Source organism: Rhynchophorus ferrugineus, unplaced genomic scaffold (assembly GCF_030347505.1).
Source record: "Rhynchophorus ferrugineus isolate W39M unplaced genomic scaffold, kcgeb_rfMv2 rfM5, whole genome shotgun sequence".
NCBI classification, from domain to species: Eukaryota; Metazoa; Arthropoda; class Insecta; order Coleoptera; family Curculionidae; genus Rhynchophorus; species Rhynchophorus ferrugineus.
The window spans coordinates 25,862,003-25,883,078 of NW_027472584.1; the positions used below are offsets into that span (position 1 = coordinate 25,862,003).

At 29.8% G+C, this 21,076-nt stretch overlaps 1 protein-coding gene across 1 annotated transcript in view; it reads right to left on the minus strand.

Annotated features, from left to right (window-relative positions):
- klar (klarsicht) overlaps nucleotides 1-21,076 on the minus strand; it is a 193,451-nt gene that overhangs the window by 104,176 nt on the left and 68,199 nt on the right. The window contains exons 3-6 of the mRNA XM_076404789.1: nucleotides 20,264-20,511; nucleotides 20,053-20,202; nucleotides 18,855-19,053; nucleotides 17,669-17,793 (exon numbers count right to left, since the gene is read on the minus strand). Of these exons, the coding sequence (XP_076260904.1) occupies nucleotides 17,669-17,793; nucleotides 18,855-19,053; nucleotides 20,053-20,202; nucleotides 20,264-20,511 (722 nt within the window). The remainder of the gene's footprint in view (nucleotides 1-17,668; nucleotides 17,794-18,854; nucleotides 19,054-20,052; nucleotides 20,203-20,263; nucleotides 20,512-21,076) is intronic.

Genomic DNA, 21,076 nt, shown 5'->3' on the forward strand with positions numbered 1-21,076 from the left:
TCTCTTTTCGGTTAAAAAAAACGAACAAAGACAGTTACAGTTAAGCAGATTACTACAGTTCGGTAACCACTGAACGGTATATCATTAATGAGATAATCAAAGCAAATTTGATTGACAGCGCTTGATATCTATTAAACTTTGTGCTTCTGTTGTATTAACTCGTTTTTTTTAATTAATGGAAAACCTAGATGAGAATGAATTCATTATAAAACATAAGCGGTCGATATTTTAGTGCAAAATAAAAGTAAAAGTAAGAAGCAATCAATTTCTCTATAATTGGAGCAATATTCAAATATTGAAATATGTCGGCATCCAAGATTATTTAATGAACTATGGTTATCTGACCTTGTTCAAATTCGTTGCGATTTAAATCATTTTTAAGTGCCCAAAAAACTTGTTTATTAAAAACAGTCAAAGTTGTTAATACAGAAAACAGTTCATAACAGCTCAATTGAAAAGTCCACGGCCTACCATAGTAAAACACATTGTTTTGGCAAAATTAGTTTTTTTTATTCAACATAATTCCCTTCAAGGGTGATACATTGATTATAGCGACCCTCCAACTTTTCGATGCCATTTTTGTAGTGCGACTTGTCCTTTGCATCAAAATAGGCCTCAGTTTCGGCGATTACCTCATTCTTCGAAGAACATTTCTTTCCAGCAAACATTCTTTTGAGATCTGAGAACAGGAAATAGTCGCTGAGGGCCAGATCTGGAGAATACGGTGGATGAGGAAGCAATTCGAAGCCCAATTCATGGATTTTTGCCATCGTTTTCACTGACTTGTGATGCGGTGTATTGTCTTGGTGAAACAGCACTTTCTTTTTCTTCTAATGCGGCCGTTTTTCGGCGATCTCGTCCTTCAAACGGTACAATAACGCTATGTAATAGTCGCTGTTGATGGTCCTTCCTTTTTCAAGGTAATCAATGAAAATCATTCCATGCACATCCCAAACCATGCCCATGACCTTGCCAGCCAACTGTTGCGTTTTTCCACGCTTTGATCCATCCTTGATCATCCTCAGACACTGCTGCGAATCATCAACTCGTCGGTGTATTTGGTCAGAAGTGAGCTCGCGTGGTACCCACTTTGCACAGAGCTTTCTCATACCCAAATATTCGTGAATGATGATGTACACGTTCAGTTGATATCTTTCTGAGTGTCTGCTATTTCATTCAATTTCAATTTACGGTCATTCAAAATCATTTTGTGGATTTTTTTAATGTTTTTGACAGTAACACAACCTCTTTTGGGCGTCCACTGCGTTCACCGTCTTCGGCACTCATTTCACCACGTCTAAACTTGGCATACCAATCTTTGATGGTTAATTTTCCTGGGGCAAAAGCCAAGCTTTTACTTCAACTGTTTTTTTTTTCCTTCAAAAAGCAATATTTTATCAACATGCGAAATTCCTTTTTACCCATTTTTTCACAATAATTGCTTCAGTCAAAATGCTATAATTCACAAACTAATGATCCGACAGCTGTCAAATTTATACACGCATCTTTTGAGGGTTAGGGCTAACTAAAAAATATATGGATTTAATTCTAGTAGCGCCATCATGTGTCAGGCCGCGGACTTTTCAATCGACTTGTTACGTTTATAAGTTCTCTTCTTTAATTAATAATATCCGAAAATATCAAAAACTGACAAAATATTAAAAATAACTGAAAATAAAATAGTATATAAATTCTGAAATTTTCATTCATTTATTTCAAGCTTGTGTCGAACTATTATCCATTAATATTTGAAAATATAAGAAAAAAGGGTAGTAGTAGTTACTAAGTAAGTAAGTAAAAAAGCAAGTATACTGAAATTTTCATAATATATATATTAAATGAAATTGAAATTTTCTTATGCTTTTTTATAGATATAATTATGTGATATTGATGAGTATAACAAAACCTTGGCATTATAACACAAATAATATATATTTTCATAGTTGATTGCTAATGAAGGATATTTCATTAAAAAAAAAACATTTAATTTTATTAACACCTCTACAGTTTGGACAACACCTCCGCCATAAATAAATCAGAATCAATGACATCAACATCGACAAGGGAATGTATATTATTTGCTTTTTATTAATATCATTTTGCCAAATTATCTAACTGTAGACAGAAAACAAATATTAGACTGTAGAAAAATAAATGCAAAATTTCGTGTAATAATTTTTGTAACTTTTATTGGCATACGACTAGCATTGAAAATATTTAAAAGAAAACTTTTAAAAGAAATAGATAAATTAATTCTCTCCTAGCTATTATTATTGTTGTAAGAATCCCAATTATATTTTCACAACAAGCAATACTTAACAGTAAATATTAATTGAAAATTGTTTAAACGCTCGACAATCTTCCTAGAGCCCTGTTGGCAGTACTGTGGTAGTACCATTCGCAACATCTAATAGGATAACGTACCTTATGATGTAACTCTTTAGATAATTTATCATCTTGATTTATGTATTGTGCTTACCAAGATATGTAGCAACTTCTAATAACACTCACAAGTATCGGTAAGCTGAAGGGCGTTTTAACGGTAGCTTGTTATAAATTGGTGATATTAAAACTACAGTTAAAATGGAAGCATCAGACAGATCAAAATTATCCGTTTTCTAGACAAATTCCGCTCAAAATTTCATTATTTTTAGACTTGGTATTACAAATTCGTAAATATCAAATAAACATCTGAAAACAGCATGAAATTCCACGTGAATACTGAAATTTTGGTCAACATAAATTATCTGAGATTGACGTTACAGTAAAAAAAACTTCAGTGGCCAAGACCGAAAAAACTGAAAAAAAAATCTCACCAATTGGTGTAAAACTTTGTTACAACATACATTTTCTAGCGAAAAAAACCATAAAACCATCCATTTTGTCATAAAATGTCACAATTTTTAAATATCAGTTAAAAACTGTAAAAGTTATTTTTTTACAGAAAACATATTTTTTGCTGTAAGTCTGGAGATATTGGAGATATCAAAATAATGCAAACGCCATTGGATTCGGCATCCAATTTTACATAAATGGTGATATTTTCGTTAATATAGGAAACGTTGAATTGAAATTATAACAAAAAGTCTGAAAATGGCCAAAAATCGCAATTTTTCCTGAGCATATGTATGGAAAAATTGCAAAAAAAAAATTGTTCGCCAATTTGGCTGAAACCTTGGTATCCTATGTATTTTAAGCTGGGAAAAATAAATATATCATCTGTTCCACAATTTGGTAACACGGTTTTAGGATATTACCTAAAATTTAATATTTAAACGACAAATAGATCATTGAATTCGGCATGAAATTCTGCAAAAATGGTGAAATTTTCATTTATATATATCAACTTAAACAGGTTATTCTTTTTTTTTTCGTTTTAGAAAACAATTCTTTTAAGAAAAAAGAAAATATTCTTTGTAACTTATCACTACATAGTATAAAACAAAGTCGCCTTTTCTGTCCCTATATCCCTATGTGCGCTAAAATCTTTAAAACTACGCAACGGATTTTGATGCGGTTTTTTTCAATAGATAGAATGATTCAAGAGGAAGGTTGATATGTATAATACATGCATAATATACTAAGGCAACATTGCTAATTTTAGAGGTTTCTAACGTGATATCGTAAATTAACCTATTTTTTTAGGCTTATTTAGCAATTAGCAAAAACGCTGCCTAACCCTACGAGTTAGATCAAATTAATGTACTACAGTATTGTACACCATAAAAAGGTCTACAAAAAAGTCCGCGATGGTATATGTTTATCTTTTAGGGATAACCCACATTAACCATTTTTATTGTTTACTTTTTACGTGAGAAAATGGCTTATTTACGAAGCTATTTTAAGCAATACGGCATTAATCCTTATCGAATTAAGTACCTTAAATACAGTGTGCAATTAATATAGATCAATATGGTTCCTTACAGCATGTAAATTAAACAAATATTTTCGGAGATATTACAAATTTAAAATTTGCGTTTAAAAATGTGTAATGTAATAAAAATTGTATGAATTTAGATATTCCAAAGATAGCAGGAAATCTTCATAGTAAGTATAGGGGAAGAGGAATTGTTTTACTCCAAATTTAATGCGTGCAGGCCAAGGGCAGTAATGAATGAACCAAAAATACTGGATCGATTTTAATCATGTTTTCATTGAGTGACATAGGCATATATATTTTATGCCCGTGCAAAGTCGGAGCGGGCCGCTATGTTTTTATATACAACGTTCATATTTTTTCTGTAGTGTATTTAATTTAGTATCAGCATTGCACCCGTGCGAAGCCGGGGCAGGTCGCTAGTAAGATATAAACACCATATACTTCATTCTTTTTAGGATGAAATTATACATAAATGCTAATATTTTGATTGTTATATTAATATGTGTTGATATTTGATTTTGAATATTATTATACAAAAAAAACTCTCGATTTAACTTACTGTTAACTTCCGAAATTATAACAGTAACCTAATAACTGATATACCATCTTATTAGCCATTAAATTAATTATATTAAATATATACAGAAAATTTCATCACAATATCTCTGCTTGTATTAGATTTACAGTTTTTAAAATATGAATTCCATTTCAAGCAAGACCATTTTTTAACTGATCTGGTGAAATTAAAACTACAGTTAAAAACGAAGCTTAAGAAAGATCAAAGTTGTCCATTTTTTCGACATATAATTAAGACATTTCTCATCGAAACGGTTTTGTGCAAATAAAACCAGTTTTTTAATGACCGTATCTAACCAAAAATACACGACTAATTTTGAGTTGAGACTTGCGAAAGCAATAATTTCCGATGTAACGGGTTGTCAATCAAATCAAAAAGGAACAAATCGATCTCTAACACTGCCAATAGTTGTTTTTAAACAATCTCTATTCGCTCGAGGTAAAAAATCTTCGGCGCTAATGAAAAAAGTTGTTAAAAGATGTTCCAGCGAGATACCCGACATATGTCACGTTCAACTGTGTGTCCAAGCTTGTTTCGTTTTTATTTTTACCAGCCATAATGACTCATGGATATGGCAAATCGCAAAACGGAGAAATGAAAAATTCACAGAGTATAAGTGAGATTATCCGTCAGTGTTTAACATTCAGCTAATACGGTGTTACATAACTTGAGGCATCCGTTGAATTGAAAAAGGATGTGGAGACATTCAAAACGGAAGTTACCGGGGATAGAACCTACCGAATTTAGTCATTTATATAAATAGATGTATCCAATGTGGAGATAACTACGACAAATCCGCCGCCCAAATAAAAATAACGGTTACCAAACAATCATTAAACATTCCGACCATTGTTTATAGTTCCGAATTTGTCCATGTAATCACATCATTAGAATACAACCGTGAGAAATCTTGTTAACAATTTTTACACTACTTTTAACAGACTTATAATTGTTTTATACGAGGAGTTAATTATATTTCGGGAATTGGCAAAACTGTTATCATATGAGTCCATCTGATGGTTCCATCGTAAAGTTTAACATTTTTGACGATATACGTACTCAGAACATTTTGTCGCACGGACGCTATTTGTTTATTGCATATTTAGTTGAAAGTCTCGTCTCTGACGTTTTAAGTTTTCCTTTTACGATTTTCGACGTGGATTATCACAACAAGAGTGCATCAATCAACTTAATTTGAATTTTGGCGATGAAGCTCCATCAAAAACCACCGTGTATCGCTGGTTTAGTGAATTCAATCGTGGTCGTAGTTTGTTGTCCGACGAGTTTCGTGAAGGTCGTCTAAAATCGGCTGTTGTGCCAAAAAACAACGATACTGTCTGCGAAATGATTAAGCAAGATCGTCATGTCACCTATTGTGAGGTTGAGGCATCCCTAAGCATTAGTTCCACCAGCATATATGCGATTTTGCATGAACACTTAGCTGTGCGAAAGTTATGTTCGCGTTGGGTCCCACACAATTTGACAATCGCTCAAAAAAAGGCTCGTGTCGGTTGGTGCAAAGAAATGCTTATGAAATTCAATCGCGATTCTTCGAAAAACGTTTATAAAATCGTGACAGGTGACGAATTATGGATAAATTCACATAAGCCCGAAAGTAAACAGCAGTCGACTGTATGGGTGTTCCAAGATGAACCAAATCCAACAAAAGTTGTTCGCGCACGAAGCACTTCAAAGAAAATGGTAGCCAGTTTCTTCGGGAAAACTGGTCATATTGCAATAGTGCCTCTAGAGAATCGTAGAACAGTAAATTCTGATTGGTACACAACCATTTGTTTGCTAGAAGTCTTCGATGAAATAAGGAAAACAAACCAGGGACGCCGGCTGGTTCTTCATCATGACAATGCAAGCTCTCATACAGCGGCTCAAACAAGAGACTATTTGAGCACTCAAAACATCAAATTGATGGGTCGTCCGCCGTACAGCCCTGATTTGGCACCCAATGACTTCTTTTTGTTCCCATCCGTGAAGAATAAACTACGTGGTCAACGATTTTCATCGCCCGAAGAATAAATGCTTTGAAAATTGGTTTAAGCGTATGCAAAAGTATATCGATCATCGTGGCGAGTACTTTGAAATACAAAAATATATTCGCAGCTTAACTATTTGTTTTTTTCCTATTCTCGAGATATAAATAGTGACCCTCGTATCAGGTATTTGCATATATTTTGGTAAAAGTGCGAAGTATAAAGGTAAACAACTGTTAAACTCAATGGTTTTGATATCTTACGTTGACAACTAAAAACCTGGAAGATAAAAGAAATTCGAACCTATTGCACCCGAACCCAGCTCAAACTCTCAAAGAACTTCCAGACAGATACGGTATAGAGTACGGAGAATATATTTTTATTAATATATATTCTGCCAATTTTTCTCAATAAATGCCTTTTCAACTTAAAAAAAATCAGACTCCATACAAGCGCCTCTAAATCTATCATATTACAAAAATACTTATGTTAGTCAGTCATAAACTTCATGTTGGTGCTTCGACATTTGCAATATTACTGCACCATTGATAGTTATAATAATAATTTTCTTTTATTATTATTTAATTATTACATTGTTACTAGTCGTTTCCGACTAACCTACGATTTGTCTTTATCATAAGTTAAATCTAGCTATATAACCACCCATCGGCCCTATCTCAGTCTCTAGTGAAATAATGTTTATACATGTGGCTGCTGTATTTTTTATTATATGCACCTCACTACATAACACTACACAAGATCAGATGGTTTGATTCTTTTGAGTCTGTGTCCTGTTCTGGTAGTATCCAAATGTATGGTATCCATGTAGTAATAACTATGATTTTCTTCCAATTAGTCAATACATTTTCCTAGATTTCAATTCCAGTTCTTTTCTTTTCTTCGTTATATGTTCCTTCCAGCGAAGTTCTGCATCAAGATTCATTCCGAGAAATTTAGCGTTGTTGCTATATGGAATGATAGTATTATTTAATGTTATTGGTGCTTGTACGGTCTGTTTGTAGGTGAACTGCACATTCACAAATTTACTTTCATTACTTTTTATTTTCCAAGCTTGTGTCCAATTATTTAAATTGCCACTTGCCTGTAATTTTCGTGGCTTCTTCACTATTAATAATATTCTCCATTTGTGGTATATCGCAAGTGTAGAGTAGATAAAGCATTGGTTCCAGTACACTTCCTTGTGGTACACCTGCTTTAGCTTCTTTTATTGTAGAGTAAGCTTATTCTTGTTTGACCCTAAACATTCTGCGTGTAATGTACGATTCGGTGTGTTGTTTTGGTAACATTTTCTGTAGTTTATGAACGAAGCCTTCATGCCAAATCTTATCGAAGGCTTGTGCTACATCTAAGAATATAGCTGAGCATACCTTTTTTACTTTTGTAGGCAATTTCAATAACATCTGTTATTCTGTGGACCTGGTCAATTGTTTGAAAGTTTTTCTAGATATTCAGCAAAGGCTTCTGCTTTTTGGTGATATAATAATCATGGCAAAAATAAACTAAACTGTCAATTAACAGACATTCCAAAACCCTACAGGTAGTGAATGAATATGGTAATATGCCACACCAGTTAGTATCACAATTGACGCTTATAGCAAAAAATCTATATTCTTATATAAACTAATATACTCAAAACGAAATCTACCAATAATCTATTTATTTTCGTTTTTTTTTCGCACACTTGGAATTCAAGGAACTACATTAATCGGAATAAAAACTATTTTTGTACAACCAAAAATAATATATAACACAAATTAATATAGTATCTATCAATGATAACAACTTTAATTAAAAATAAAGGCGAAAGCTTCCAGGGTCCTTGACATGTCGTAAAAAGCCTGTCATATATATTCCGCCCTTAATTTGTTAAAAATGTTACGTGTGTCTGTTTCACACCCTCATATTTATTTTTATTTTTGTTTTTATCACACACCTGGTGATTTATGAATTCATTCAACTATGAAAATTGAAACGAATCCAATTTATATTCAGAAAATTTTACTTAATGAATTTTGTGGTATCACTAGATGTATTGATTTAATAAGATATAAACGTATGTTATTTACGAAATGCTTCAGTTATGTCTATTTTGCATTAAAATTATCTGGTTTATATTGTATCTATTGTATTAAACTTGCCATAAAATTCTGAATAAATACTAGCATTTTGACAACTATTTAATTGATTATTTGAGTTTTGAAGTTATTATTCAAAAAAATACGCAAATATTAAATAGATCATTGAAAACAGCATGAAATTCTACGTCAATGCTGAAATTTCTCTTAATATACATTATCTGAAATTGATGTTACAGTAAAACAACTCTCATGACTAAGAGTGAAAAAGTATGAAAAATAAGCTTTTTTTTTCTCGCCAATTGGGCTAAAACTTTGATACAATATATATTTTTCAGCGAAAAAAACTATAGAACCATCCATTTTGACATAAAATGCCACAATTTTGAAATATTACTTAAAATCTGTGAAGGTTATTTTTTAACAAAAAAAAATTTTTTTGCTATTACTTTTAAAATATTTAAGATATCAAAATAATTCAAACGCCATTGGATTCAGCATCCGATTTTACATAGATAGTTATATTTTCATGAATATTGGTAACATTAAATTGACACTTTAACAAAAAGTCTGAAAATGGCCAAAAATCCCAATTTTTCCTGAGCATATACATGGAAAAATTGCAAAAAAAAACTTGGTCGCCGAATTGGCTGAAACCTTGGTACACTATGTATTTTAAGCTGGAAAAAACAAATATATCATCTGTTCCACACTTGAGTATCATAGTTTTGTAATATTACTTAAAAATGGTAGAAAATGTTGTTCTAAGTCTCAACTAAACCTGCTATATCTTCCGAAATAATAATAATATCCTAATAATTATTACACCATCTGATTTAGCATTAAATTCTGCACGTATACTGAAATTTTTATCAATATACTCCGGCTTGTATTAAAACTACATCACATTTTACAAAATTTAAATTAAATCGCAGGTAAGACTATTTTTCATAAAATGATCATTATCACTGTAACTATTAACAATATGTGAACAACAAATACATCATTGAATTCAGCATGAAATTTGATAAAAATAGTGCAGTTTTCATTACTATTCATCAGCTTAATCACAAACTATTTTTATAATTTTCCAAGGATTTTAGAAAAAAATGTCTTTAAGAAAAAAAGTAATGTTCTTTTTATCTGGAAAACTGTTAACAATACGTAAACATCATATACTTTGCTAGTTTTAGAATGAAATTCTCCATAAATACCACCATTTTCATTGTTATACTAATATCTATATTGATATTAGAGGGCATTTTAAGTAATATTTTAAATTTATAGAGAACAGTTTTTGAGAAAAAAAGAAATTGTGGCTATAATTGTTCAAAATATCTAAATAACATTATTGGATTCAGCATGAAATTCTACATAAGTGATGAAATTTTCAAAATTATTTATTGACTTAAATTGAAGTAACAATCGAATTTATCCAAGAAACAAAAATAAAACTTTCTATAACATTCAAAATATTAAAAATACATAAGTAGCATTTAATTTTCATTACTATATTATTACTAATGTTATTTATATCACATAAATAGTGAAATTTTAGTCATGACCTATAGGACTTGGCCAAAACAATCTAAATAACCACAATTAAAAATGCTATTAATTGAAAATACCGGATAAAAAGGTACTCGATGACCCACGTGTCTTTTATCATCTTTTTATACCATTAAATCCGAGTTATTAATAACGTTATACATAATTTTACATATATTAATATAAATTATCTCATAATATTAGGTTAGAAATGGTTCTAATACAGGTAAAAGCAATATAAATAAGATTATCAGCAAACATTTTTGGGTAACAATAGATTAAGGATTTAACTAAAATGTTAAAATGGTGGTATTATCCTACCCACGCTTTCAGTAGTTATATTCAGGGAAAAATACATATTTCTCAGATAATATTTCACATAATGGATTTAAAAAAATATCATAGAGTAAATATATGAATAAGTTATGGCATCATTTATTATGTTGGTAAAAAAAGGAAGCCTTGTAAGAGTGTGACGTATGACCTTAAGATAGTAAGTATTCTTTAGAATCAAAGACGTTATAACAACCAAAACAAAGAACAACCAACGACCTTAAAAACGTTTTAGCAGAAAAGAATTGCACGTAACCGGCTACTAAAATGTCAAGTGTAAGAAATAGGCAACAACATAACCTCAAATAGACGTCTGGTACTGACCGTTAGTACCGACATGATGCCTTGGAAAAAATTTGATGCAAATAAACAAATGATTCTTCACCGAAAATGTGGTGAATAAAAATAGTGCTGAGTTAAATCTAAAAATTAATACACATGAGGAATATTATCAAAACAAAGCTGGGGTACTTACTGTAAGTTTCGTGGCTATTTAACAGTTTAAGTTAGGCCGATCGGTCACCATCTCCTGATTCACTTTCGCAATAACAATGAACATTCATCACCCGAAATCCTAACGTATATGTGGAAAAAGCACAGTTTCAGTAAAAAAGCAACAGTTCCTTGGCGATCTTGTACACTGACTAGCTTAAGCGGCCTCACACTTGCGGCAAGCGCTACGACTCGGATATCGGTATATACATCGATGGTACCGGGGACATTCGTGAGTTAGGAAGTTCAGCCTGAAGCCGAACGTCCACGAACATAACCGACGCGATCTCTACTGAAACCGTTGGTTCATCTGTATCGATATGAGCGGAGTTGTCACTGCCAATTTTCAAGTAAGTTTAACACAGCCGAATTTATTATTTTAATCCTTGATCATTTATAACGCACTCATGTATAATTAATGTTTTTATTCAAAAAATTACCATCATTTATTGCTCTAATTTTTAATAATCTTCGAAAATATTGTTCATTCTGGGATTATTAATTAATAAAATCCAATTTTATATTATAAAAACATTATTAATATCGCCGTAATTGACTACAGTAGTTTTTATTTTAAAAAATTATTTATTTGATTAATATAATTTAATAAACTACAAAAAACTTGGTTCCAGCTAATGAGATATTTTTAAAACACAATATATACTGTTGTAATAGATCAAAATAGTATTTTTTTTAACTAAATTGTTATTTATTTTGGTAATGCAGTATAACAAGTTTATATTATTATATTACTGATTTTTTTTCTTTTGAGCTTATTCATTTATTCGCTGTCTACTGTTCTGAAAACACCTCCTGATTTTCGGTTTATATAAATTATATTTCAAATTAGTTATTACAAAATTTATTTGATTTGATTTTAAATTATGAGAAAATATATAAAAAAAAGACTCAATATTATGATGACAATAATTTTATTTGGTTAATGTCACTATAATCAACTTATATTAATCTGAGACTTTTAATGTACTGCTTTAATACAATAGTTAATACTATCAAAAAAAGAATTATTTTATCACTTTAATGAACTATTCAGAAATTCAGAAACTTTGTTCGTTCTGGTTATATTAATATATTATTTTAATACTAATGATTTAAATAATAAACCTTAATAAAATAAATGACATAAAATAATGACCAGATCATTTTTAAAATAAAATTTAGTTAACATTATATTTTTAGAAACATAAAATCCTTCCTGACGTCTTTTAAAATCAAAATCATGTTATTTAATATATATTATAAGTTCATTGACCTAATTCAATTTTATGAACTATATAAATTATTGTGTTCTATAAAATTAATCATTTTTAACTTTTTAAATTAGATTATTACACTATTATTTCATTTAGTTAATTTTAATAAGCTTATATATTTGTTTATTGAAGTTTATGAAGTTATTCTCTGATTAATTATACCAATGTTCGCTAAATACTTGATTTAATATTTATAATTATACGATAAATGAAAGAACAATATATATACTATATTAGGTTTTTAAAAAATAGAAATAAGCTAAATTATTTTAAGTGTTAGATTTTATACGCTAGCAAGAATAATCATGTACCATTAAGCAGTCACTAGAATGGTTATAAATGAAGCTGGAGATGTTACATTTCAACTGTTAATGCTGCTACATTCGCAAACTTCCAAACATTCCCCTATATTAATTTTTCTTTTTCAAAACAATTTCGAAAATCTGGCAACCTAGTCATCGATCCCAATTTACGAATCTCTAAAAATATCACTGAGAACTGAGAACTGAAACTCTCCAGAGTGTATATAAGCTCGCGACATTCATTCGAAAATCCGTTGTTTAAAAACCCATAAAAATTATTAGTTGTCTCAATAGTTTCAATCTTAAAATTGTTACTGATCATTGACCGTTCGTTGATTAGATACGTCGATAATTTGGCAACAGATCGCGTTTCATTGTTCTTGGCCAGTTTTAAATAAATCACGAAAACCTTGAAGGATCTAAAAATATCACCATTTTCTCGTTGGAAAAGATAGTTAAGAATAGTTTTAATGTAAGTCGATGGAAATTATGGTTAATTAAATTAAACGTAATCGCCCGTCATGCAGTCCAGATCTAGCCCCCGGTGAATATCGATTGTTACCAGAACAGGGATGTCGAATTATCGATATTTATTTTTAAATACATCGATAAATCTTTACAATAATCAAGAAAAATATAAAGAAAAACAATTAAGTACCAAAAACTTTTATTTAAAAGAATTACTATATATTGTATACTTTTAAAACGTCAAAGGATGATGTCACGGTTGTTGCTCTTTATCCTAAAGTCATAAATCTATCGAATGCAATTCCAAAGAAAGGGTAATATTTTTTCTGACTAATTTCTATTCAACCTTCAACTTTATCTGTGACGTTTTTCCCAATTCCTGATAACCGTTGATTAACAACAATAACATTCATAGTAAGGAAATTTCATAAATTTCCTCGTAAACCTGAAACGATTATTCGAAACAATAGATTCTAATCGGAATAACTGATCGTTTGTCGGAATAGCCAATCGCTTTGATTTATATATATAAAGCGTAAAATCCTTGAAATCCGAATATGGCTATTAGAAAGTTCTATTTTAAAACCATAAGACACTGCGAAAGATCTCAGAGATGGACGCCCACTGTAATAACAGCCAACATCTAATTGCAAAATGGACAATGTCTTAATTATTTGCGAGTCCTGAATGGATCCGCTGAAATATGAGCAGCATGACAACTTCCTTGCTTAGGATCGTACAAAATATGGTCAGCTGACGTAATATCTATTTTAGGAATAAATATATCTCCTACAATTCCACAGCCACGTACATTAGCATCATTATCATTGAATTGTTCATTGTATTTTGCGAAAAACTGATTGATAACGTATATTTTGCAGGAATCAACATTAATTGCACTTTATTAGGTATAAAATTAACATATTTTACAAAAACATCATGATAATTTTGGTTTTACCCCATTATAAGTTATTTTATTATGTTACAACAAGTATTTATTAACTTTAGTCAATATATTTCAGTATAAAATAAATAAAATAATAATAATTTTCAAGAAATATCGACCCATCTATACATATTTACTTATATTTAATCTTAATTTGAACATGTGAATCAAAATAAATAAATAAATCAGCTCAGAAGGACCAAAATGTTTACTATAATCTACGAAATAAATCAAAGTTTTTTCTTATTTATTTAAATTAACCAACATATTACTTTAAAATATAATCAATGAAAAAAGGAATATGCCCTGATAAACCAACAAAGTTCGAAGATAATTAACAAACATCTTAAACTGAACTAAATCACCATTAAAAAGTTGCAACTGATTAGTTCGAACTAAGAAAATACTCTATACATCATATTCACCAGACTTTATACCCGTGATTATCGTTTGTTTCGACTGATGAGAAAAAATGGTAGTGAAAACGATACTTCGCAGTCCTTGTACAACGGTACTATATATTTCATAAATATATCACGATTACTTTGTTATCTAACCTAGATATCGATATTATTTAAACAATAAATTTATCTTCAGTTGAAGGTACTGTTTATGTAACCAAGAGATATAGAGAAATCGACCCGAATCTATCCAGGTACCAGAACTAGTACCGACTTTCTTATTTTTCTTATCATTTTGGGTTCAAACTGTGCGACGAAAGTAAATGGTGACATTTTAGAAGAAAAATTAAATGCTTCCAGGTACAACTACCATAGCTTTTGTATAAATTCTCCGTATTTTATTCAAAAAGGTACAAGTTTTAAAACTGTTAATAATCACACTTTTTTTTGACAAGAACTTACACTCGAAACTAGACCTGTAGACATTTTTAATTAACAGGGCCATATTCATCAAAACTAGTTTTGTTCATAGACCTAAACAGGTAACGACATTTATTTACTCAAGACTCCGAACTGAATTTAGTATTTTAGTAACTTGCTACTTTATACTGTTGTTTCAATAACCTTCTATTTTAGTCAATGTATACACGATTAACTTCTATAAATAATCAGGATTTTATGATTTCATTAATAAAAACGAGTAGATCACAAAGTAATCAAAAGCAAGGAATGTCTTGTTGGCAATTGAGCAACCTCATTTAATTTCATCCAAACATTTATCCGATTACATCGATTTTTATTGTAAATAATGGAAATTTTCATTACAATTCACGTATTTACTTAGTTGTTTCATTTGTTTTATCATAGGAATGTTTGAAAATTTATTTTGACATATCTAGCCAAAACTCAGAGGAATATCTAGAATACGGTGGATGATTTCTTTACAAATAACGAATCAAGTATTTTCTCTCCAACTTCAATGAAATGATCCATAAAATATTTTAAATTCTGTCGACAATACTATAAAATTAACGTCATATGTATTTTCAATTAAAAATTTAATTTCAAAATAAAAAGCGTAATAATTTAATACATTGCAGCGCCACTTTCTGTCTAATGTCACCCATGAAAATTGTTAAATCCAAAAAAAAACAAATATTTCAAGAAACGAAAATATATTTTTTTTAACTTTTAAAAATAAACAGGATTTAATGGTTCACTTGCTACGTTGACATCGTTCATTGCAGTCACGAAGCAGAGAAAAATCACCGTACACATGTACTTCCTATAATAAAGTGCATAATAACAATGGACGATGTTAAAATCAAATCTAGACCTCACCTACGTAGACGTATGACTTTGCATTTTAATTAGACATAGTAATTTTATAACTAGTTTTCACTCACAGCGTACAATCACAAATGATGTCATTATACATAAATGTTATTTTTTTCAAACTACTTGTCTGGTCATGTTCAAAGTGAGATTGATAGTCGTTGTTCATGAATTGACAATTGTCATTTCTCGTTTCATTTGTTTTATTATCGATGAATATATTCAATGTTTGTTTTAATATGACTTGAATTGACGCTTAACAGTAAGTATATACATCAAAACTTTAACCGTTACAAATGTAGTAGAAAACTTCATATATACGAAAATATAGAATTACGTGCCAAACAAAACTTACCTTCTAATCAATTTAAATAACACTGATGCTGAAAGAAGCCATAAAGAAATTATATTTTCCATACACTAGACATAATAATGTACATTTCAAAATATATATTCACAATTCTTAATTATTTGATAAAAATAAAACAAAAAAGCAAATTAATTAATTAAACTATATTCGTAAAAATCCTCAAATCAATTTTATTAATTGTACTTACTTATAACGCGCAAATAATCTAATAATACCTTTGATATAAAATTCACATTAAACGACCATAAAACTATTGCCTTTAAATTACCTGAACTACATGGAACGCTTAATCTTATCGAAATAAATAACCCCACTGAAATTTATGAAATTTATCGTTAGACGCACCACCCCTAAATCAAACCATAAACATCAACTGGTAAAAAGGATAGTCATCTAGCAAGTTCAAAGCGGATGTGTACACGTAATGGGAAAAGAAAACAGTTCAAGTTTGATAAAGGCCGAGTTACCCTCATGCTGGATGGTCTCATCATGTCCATCATATTGGGGTGAATGTCCCTTATTATTAATAGGTTCTTTGTTAAACTGGATTTATTCCTTTTTTTTATTCGCATACCGTTTAAATTGACAGATACAGAGGAGCAGAATAACCTGACATATATAATCTGTTGTTTTTTTTTCAGTACGAAAAACACCTGTTGCTGTGCCATTGTCTGTTGTTAAAGTGTACATGTCAAAGCCAATAATAAGTATAATATTGTTTGATTTAATACCCGGAAACATATGAGAATCACTCTACTGTAAAATTACTAGAAAAACCTTTGTTTAGTTTATTGTTTAACAAATTGGCGATCGACACTTGTATTGTTAAGTTGCTCTTTTTGTAATATATTTACTTTCAATGTTTTAACAAAAAGCTATTGCCTATTGATTGTTGTTTTATGATAAAGTATCACATTTTAAATAAAAAATAGTTCAACATGTTTTTTACAGAAACTATCAAATTATTATACCAATATAAAAAGGTGGAAAACTGTATAGACTATTAGAAAGATAAAAATCAACTCTCCAGAGGATGAAAAAGTCTTACAACGACCAATAGCAAGGCCTGTTACATCAAATGTCTGTGTCATTCAAATAATAAGTATAACTCAAAAGAAAGGAAACAAATATCCACAGATCTAACAAAAAACGACCTAAAAAGCCATTTAGTGACTCGTGAAAAATTGCTTAACAAAAAGAGGAGTAAAAATTAAGGATTATATCTGACAGACTCACTGTCTACCATATTAAAACAATCAGAAACAGTACATAACGATCTCTGAATTGAACAATATAAACATAGGACCTTGTATAAAAAAGTTTTATGAATTTTTCAACTTTTAACAGCCCAAACTTTAGATTTGAATGTATTCTAAAGTAATAAAAATGTTTACCATAGAAAGTTTAAGGGCTGCTTAATCTGCATCAAACCAAAGCTCTCTCAAATTTACAATCTATTATATAATAAAATCTTTATAAGCCTTAAAACTTCATTATTTCAGTATACAAGAGAATAAATGACAAGAATTCATAATAGAATAAGTTATTTGACTAAAAAAATTAATTTCTATTCATAGTTTTATCACTCATTATTAATAATAACACATTTGATATTTAATATTTTAAACCATGATCAAAATTTAAAAACAGGAGCTACTTACATTTAATTCTAAAGCTTTTGTTTCAATTTCAGTCTTGGTATATTTGGCTCTGAAATCCAGAGGTTGTAAACAGGACTCCATAATTTTAAACCAGCTTCGCAAACACTTAAGTTCGTGATCTATGTCTGGAAAAAAAAATCTGTTTAACATATGCGAAATACCAAACAAAAAATATTATCGTTTATGTTAGCATAGAAGCGCGATAGGCTTCTAATCTTAATATTTACGATATAACTTTACGCTGGCGATGAAAATCTAAACCAACCTGACCTAATTTTTGCCTGCTGTGGTAGTCAGTTTCGCTTATAAATAAGACAATATCTAAATCTTTAGAATATTTGATTTAAAGTATTCATATCTTTTTAATATAAACTGCACAGAATCACGGTTGTTTTCATTCTTAGAATACAAACTCTAAAACACAAAATATCAAGCTTTTTTTTAAATTGTACAACGGTTAAATTGATGTATTTTCACGTTATGCTTGGCTTGCTTGATAGATTTGGATTTTCGTCTAGAAATACGAAAAAAAAAAACATAATTTGTTAAGGACAAGTTTTTGTTGATTTAGCAAATTGTTAAACTGTAAAATGGAAAAACCTTTCAAATATTATTTAATGTATAGTTTAATTTTATTTCATATATTTTTAATGAAAAAAGGGTACTACTATATATGTGTACAAAAATAACTTAAAAAAGCATATTGGCATATTGCTCAGTAATTGGTTATTATTTTTTATTGATTTCTGTATTGATATTATTGCTTAGTATGCTTAAATAATAATGTATGATATAAAAAATTATAAATAAATAATTTATAATAATAATTTATAATAAATAAATAATATATATATATATATATATATATATATATATATATATATATATATATATAATAAAAAATAATATTTTTAATATCCACATAATGTTACTAAATTAATGTAGGATCTAAAAAAACATATTATGCCAAATATGATTTCCTAGTATGGAATTTCTAGTAACTGGTTAGACAACCCAAAATACAGTACGGTTAAAATGTAGTAATCTTAAAAGGCTCAAAACCGTAGTTTGTTGTTCATAATTTCGACAAAAAATATTTTACGAAAATCTTGAATGGCCTACTGGATTATTTAATTTCGCTGTGTGTTTAAAAGAATACGATGCGCTAGTTTCTAGATTATCTTACCTAAACATGTGTCCTGATCACACATTTCACAGTCTGAAGGACCTAGGATACTCAGAATAGAGTCCCATTTTGAATTTAAATGTGTCGTTCTCCATCCAACCTCTTCTTGTACCTCTGGATACAATTGCACAAGTTGACTAGCTTGATCGTTGAATAATTTAAGGGACGAGCTTTTTTCGAGGACCTTGTTTACACAACGCTGAAAGAAAACTTGGAATAAGTAAAAGTTGCCAATCTAAGTGACAGATCTGGGACAGTTAGGTTCTTAGAATTTACCCTGACTCCGATTCGTAATATCAAGGTCATCCCATAAAATGTTTATATACAGTATTTTAAATGTTATTACATACATAATTAATAGAAATGATGTACTTTTACAGATCTCCATAAATTATCAAAGCATAAACTACAAACAAATTTGTATTTTTTTTCTTAAATATTTTATACTATATATAAAAAGGTATCTTCATTATATTGGGTCTACATCAGTGCTGCAAGGAAATATTGTGTTATTTTCTTAATGTTTCCAAACAATCATATTTGAGATCTTCAAGTTATTTACCATAAAAAAACAGAAATTCTCCATAAAGAACCATACTCTGATGAGACTGAGAAACAATATTTTATAAATGGTCATAAATTGCTATAGTCCAAACCATAACCATTAAAAATAATTATACCCCGAAAGCTAATGATCTTTGATGTTATACTTAAATCTAATCTTACAAAACTAATGAATGACCAACATAAAATGTCTGTCAGAAGTCAACAAACCTTTCTCAGTCTAGTACAGTTAAAAACTGAGTGGTTCTTTATTGCCTAGTAAATTATGATTCTGTTCTTTTTCAGATTTATAATCATTCACCATATTTGGGATGTTCTGATTGCCGAATACATCTATTTTAATGAACTAATACCAAAGAAGGGTATTTCTTTTTTAATTAGGCTTTTCCCAAGTTATGGCAAGTAATAAACTTCGCCTTCACCATTTTTTATAAATTAAACAACGACATTATTTCGAAATATTATTACACTTGAAAGCAACGTATGAATTATGTTTGGTTTATATGGGAGATCATTATATGAACAAATCAAAAGCCCAACTTTATTCTTGTTTTAACTCGTGGTTGTTATTATAAATATCTATTAAATGACCTGGCGCATTCGCCATTTTTAAAAGAAGAAAAAAATATCTTACTGCACGCAAAGCTTTGTCCGTAATATTCTCTTCCTTGCCGTAAATTGTCTCTTGAACGCTATTCAACCAGGAGTAGAGTTCAGAGAACTGTGAATAAAATTCCTTTAACGTCCAAGTTCCCGTGTTTATAGATAAATCTCCATTGACTTCCTAAAACATCAAACAGCGAACATAAAATTACCTTCCCTATTATCTAGGAGAACGATCTTACTTGGCATTTATCTATTAATTGGTTGTCCATTATGTAATTGTAGTTGGCCTGTAACACAGACCAGAATTCTTCTCTGTGGTCGCTTGCCGTACTTCCCCATGATCTTCTGACTGCAGTCGCTTTAACACGATTCTTGGTTAAACTGTTGAATTGGCGTGGCTTAACGGCCTTTTCCGGTGTGTTATCGCTCACGCTTTGTTGTAACGACGAAAGTGAGAAACTATTTTTTAGGGCGGAATTCTCAAAACCTGAAACAAACGAGAAAACAGACCATATAAATAATTACAACTGAAAGTTCATTACTGTACTTGATTTTTGATAAGTTTCTAGTAATAACTGCGTCATCCTACCATAATGTTTCAGTCTTTTAAGCAGACGTTGAAACAAATATGGAATTGACTTTCTTTGCATTTATATTTTGTGTATATATATAAAGTCCGTGTTTACTGAAGGATGTACACATAGCATGAGTGCAGATTTCCGTAATTGTAACAGTTCTGGTTATATGTAAGATGACACAGTTTATTATAAGATAGAAATAGTATTAGTAATAGTGGTAATAAATCATCATTTCAAATAAAAATGAGAACGAACAATTACTGTTCAATATATGAAAATTTACGTTCGTTTTAATGATATTATTGATGATACAAATGATATCTGACGGACTGTTATAATATATCTCTAGTAAAAACTAGCTTCAATGAAGAATATATATATAACATTTTATATTAAAACGTTTTTAAAGGGTTTATTGTATAATAATATATACATTATTACTTATTTTGCCATCGATGTTACGTTAGTGTCACT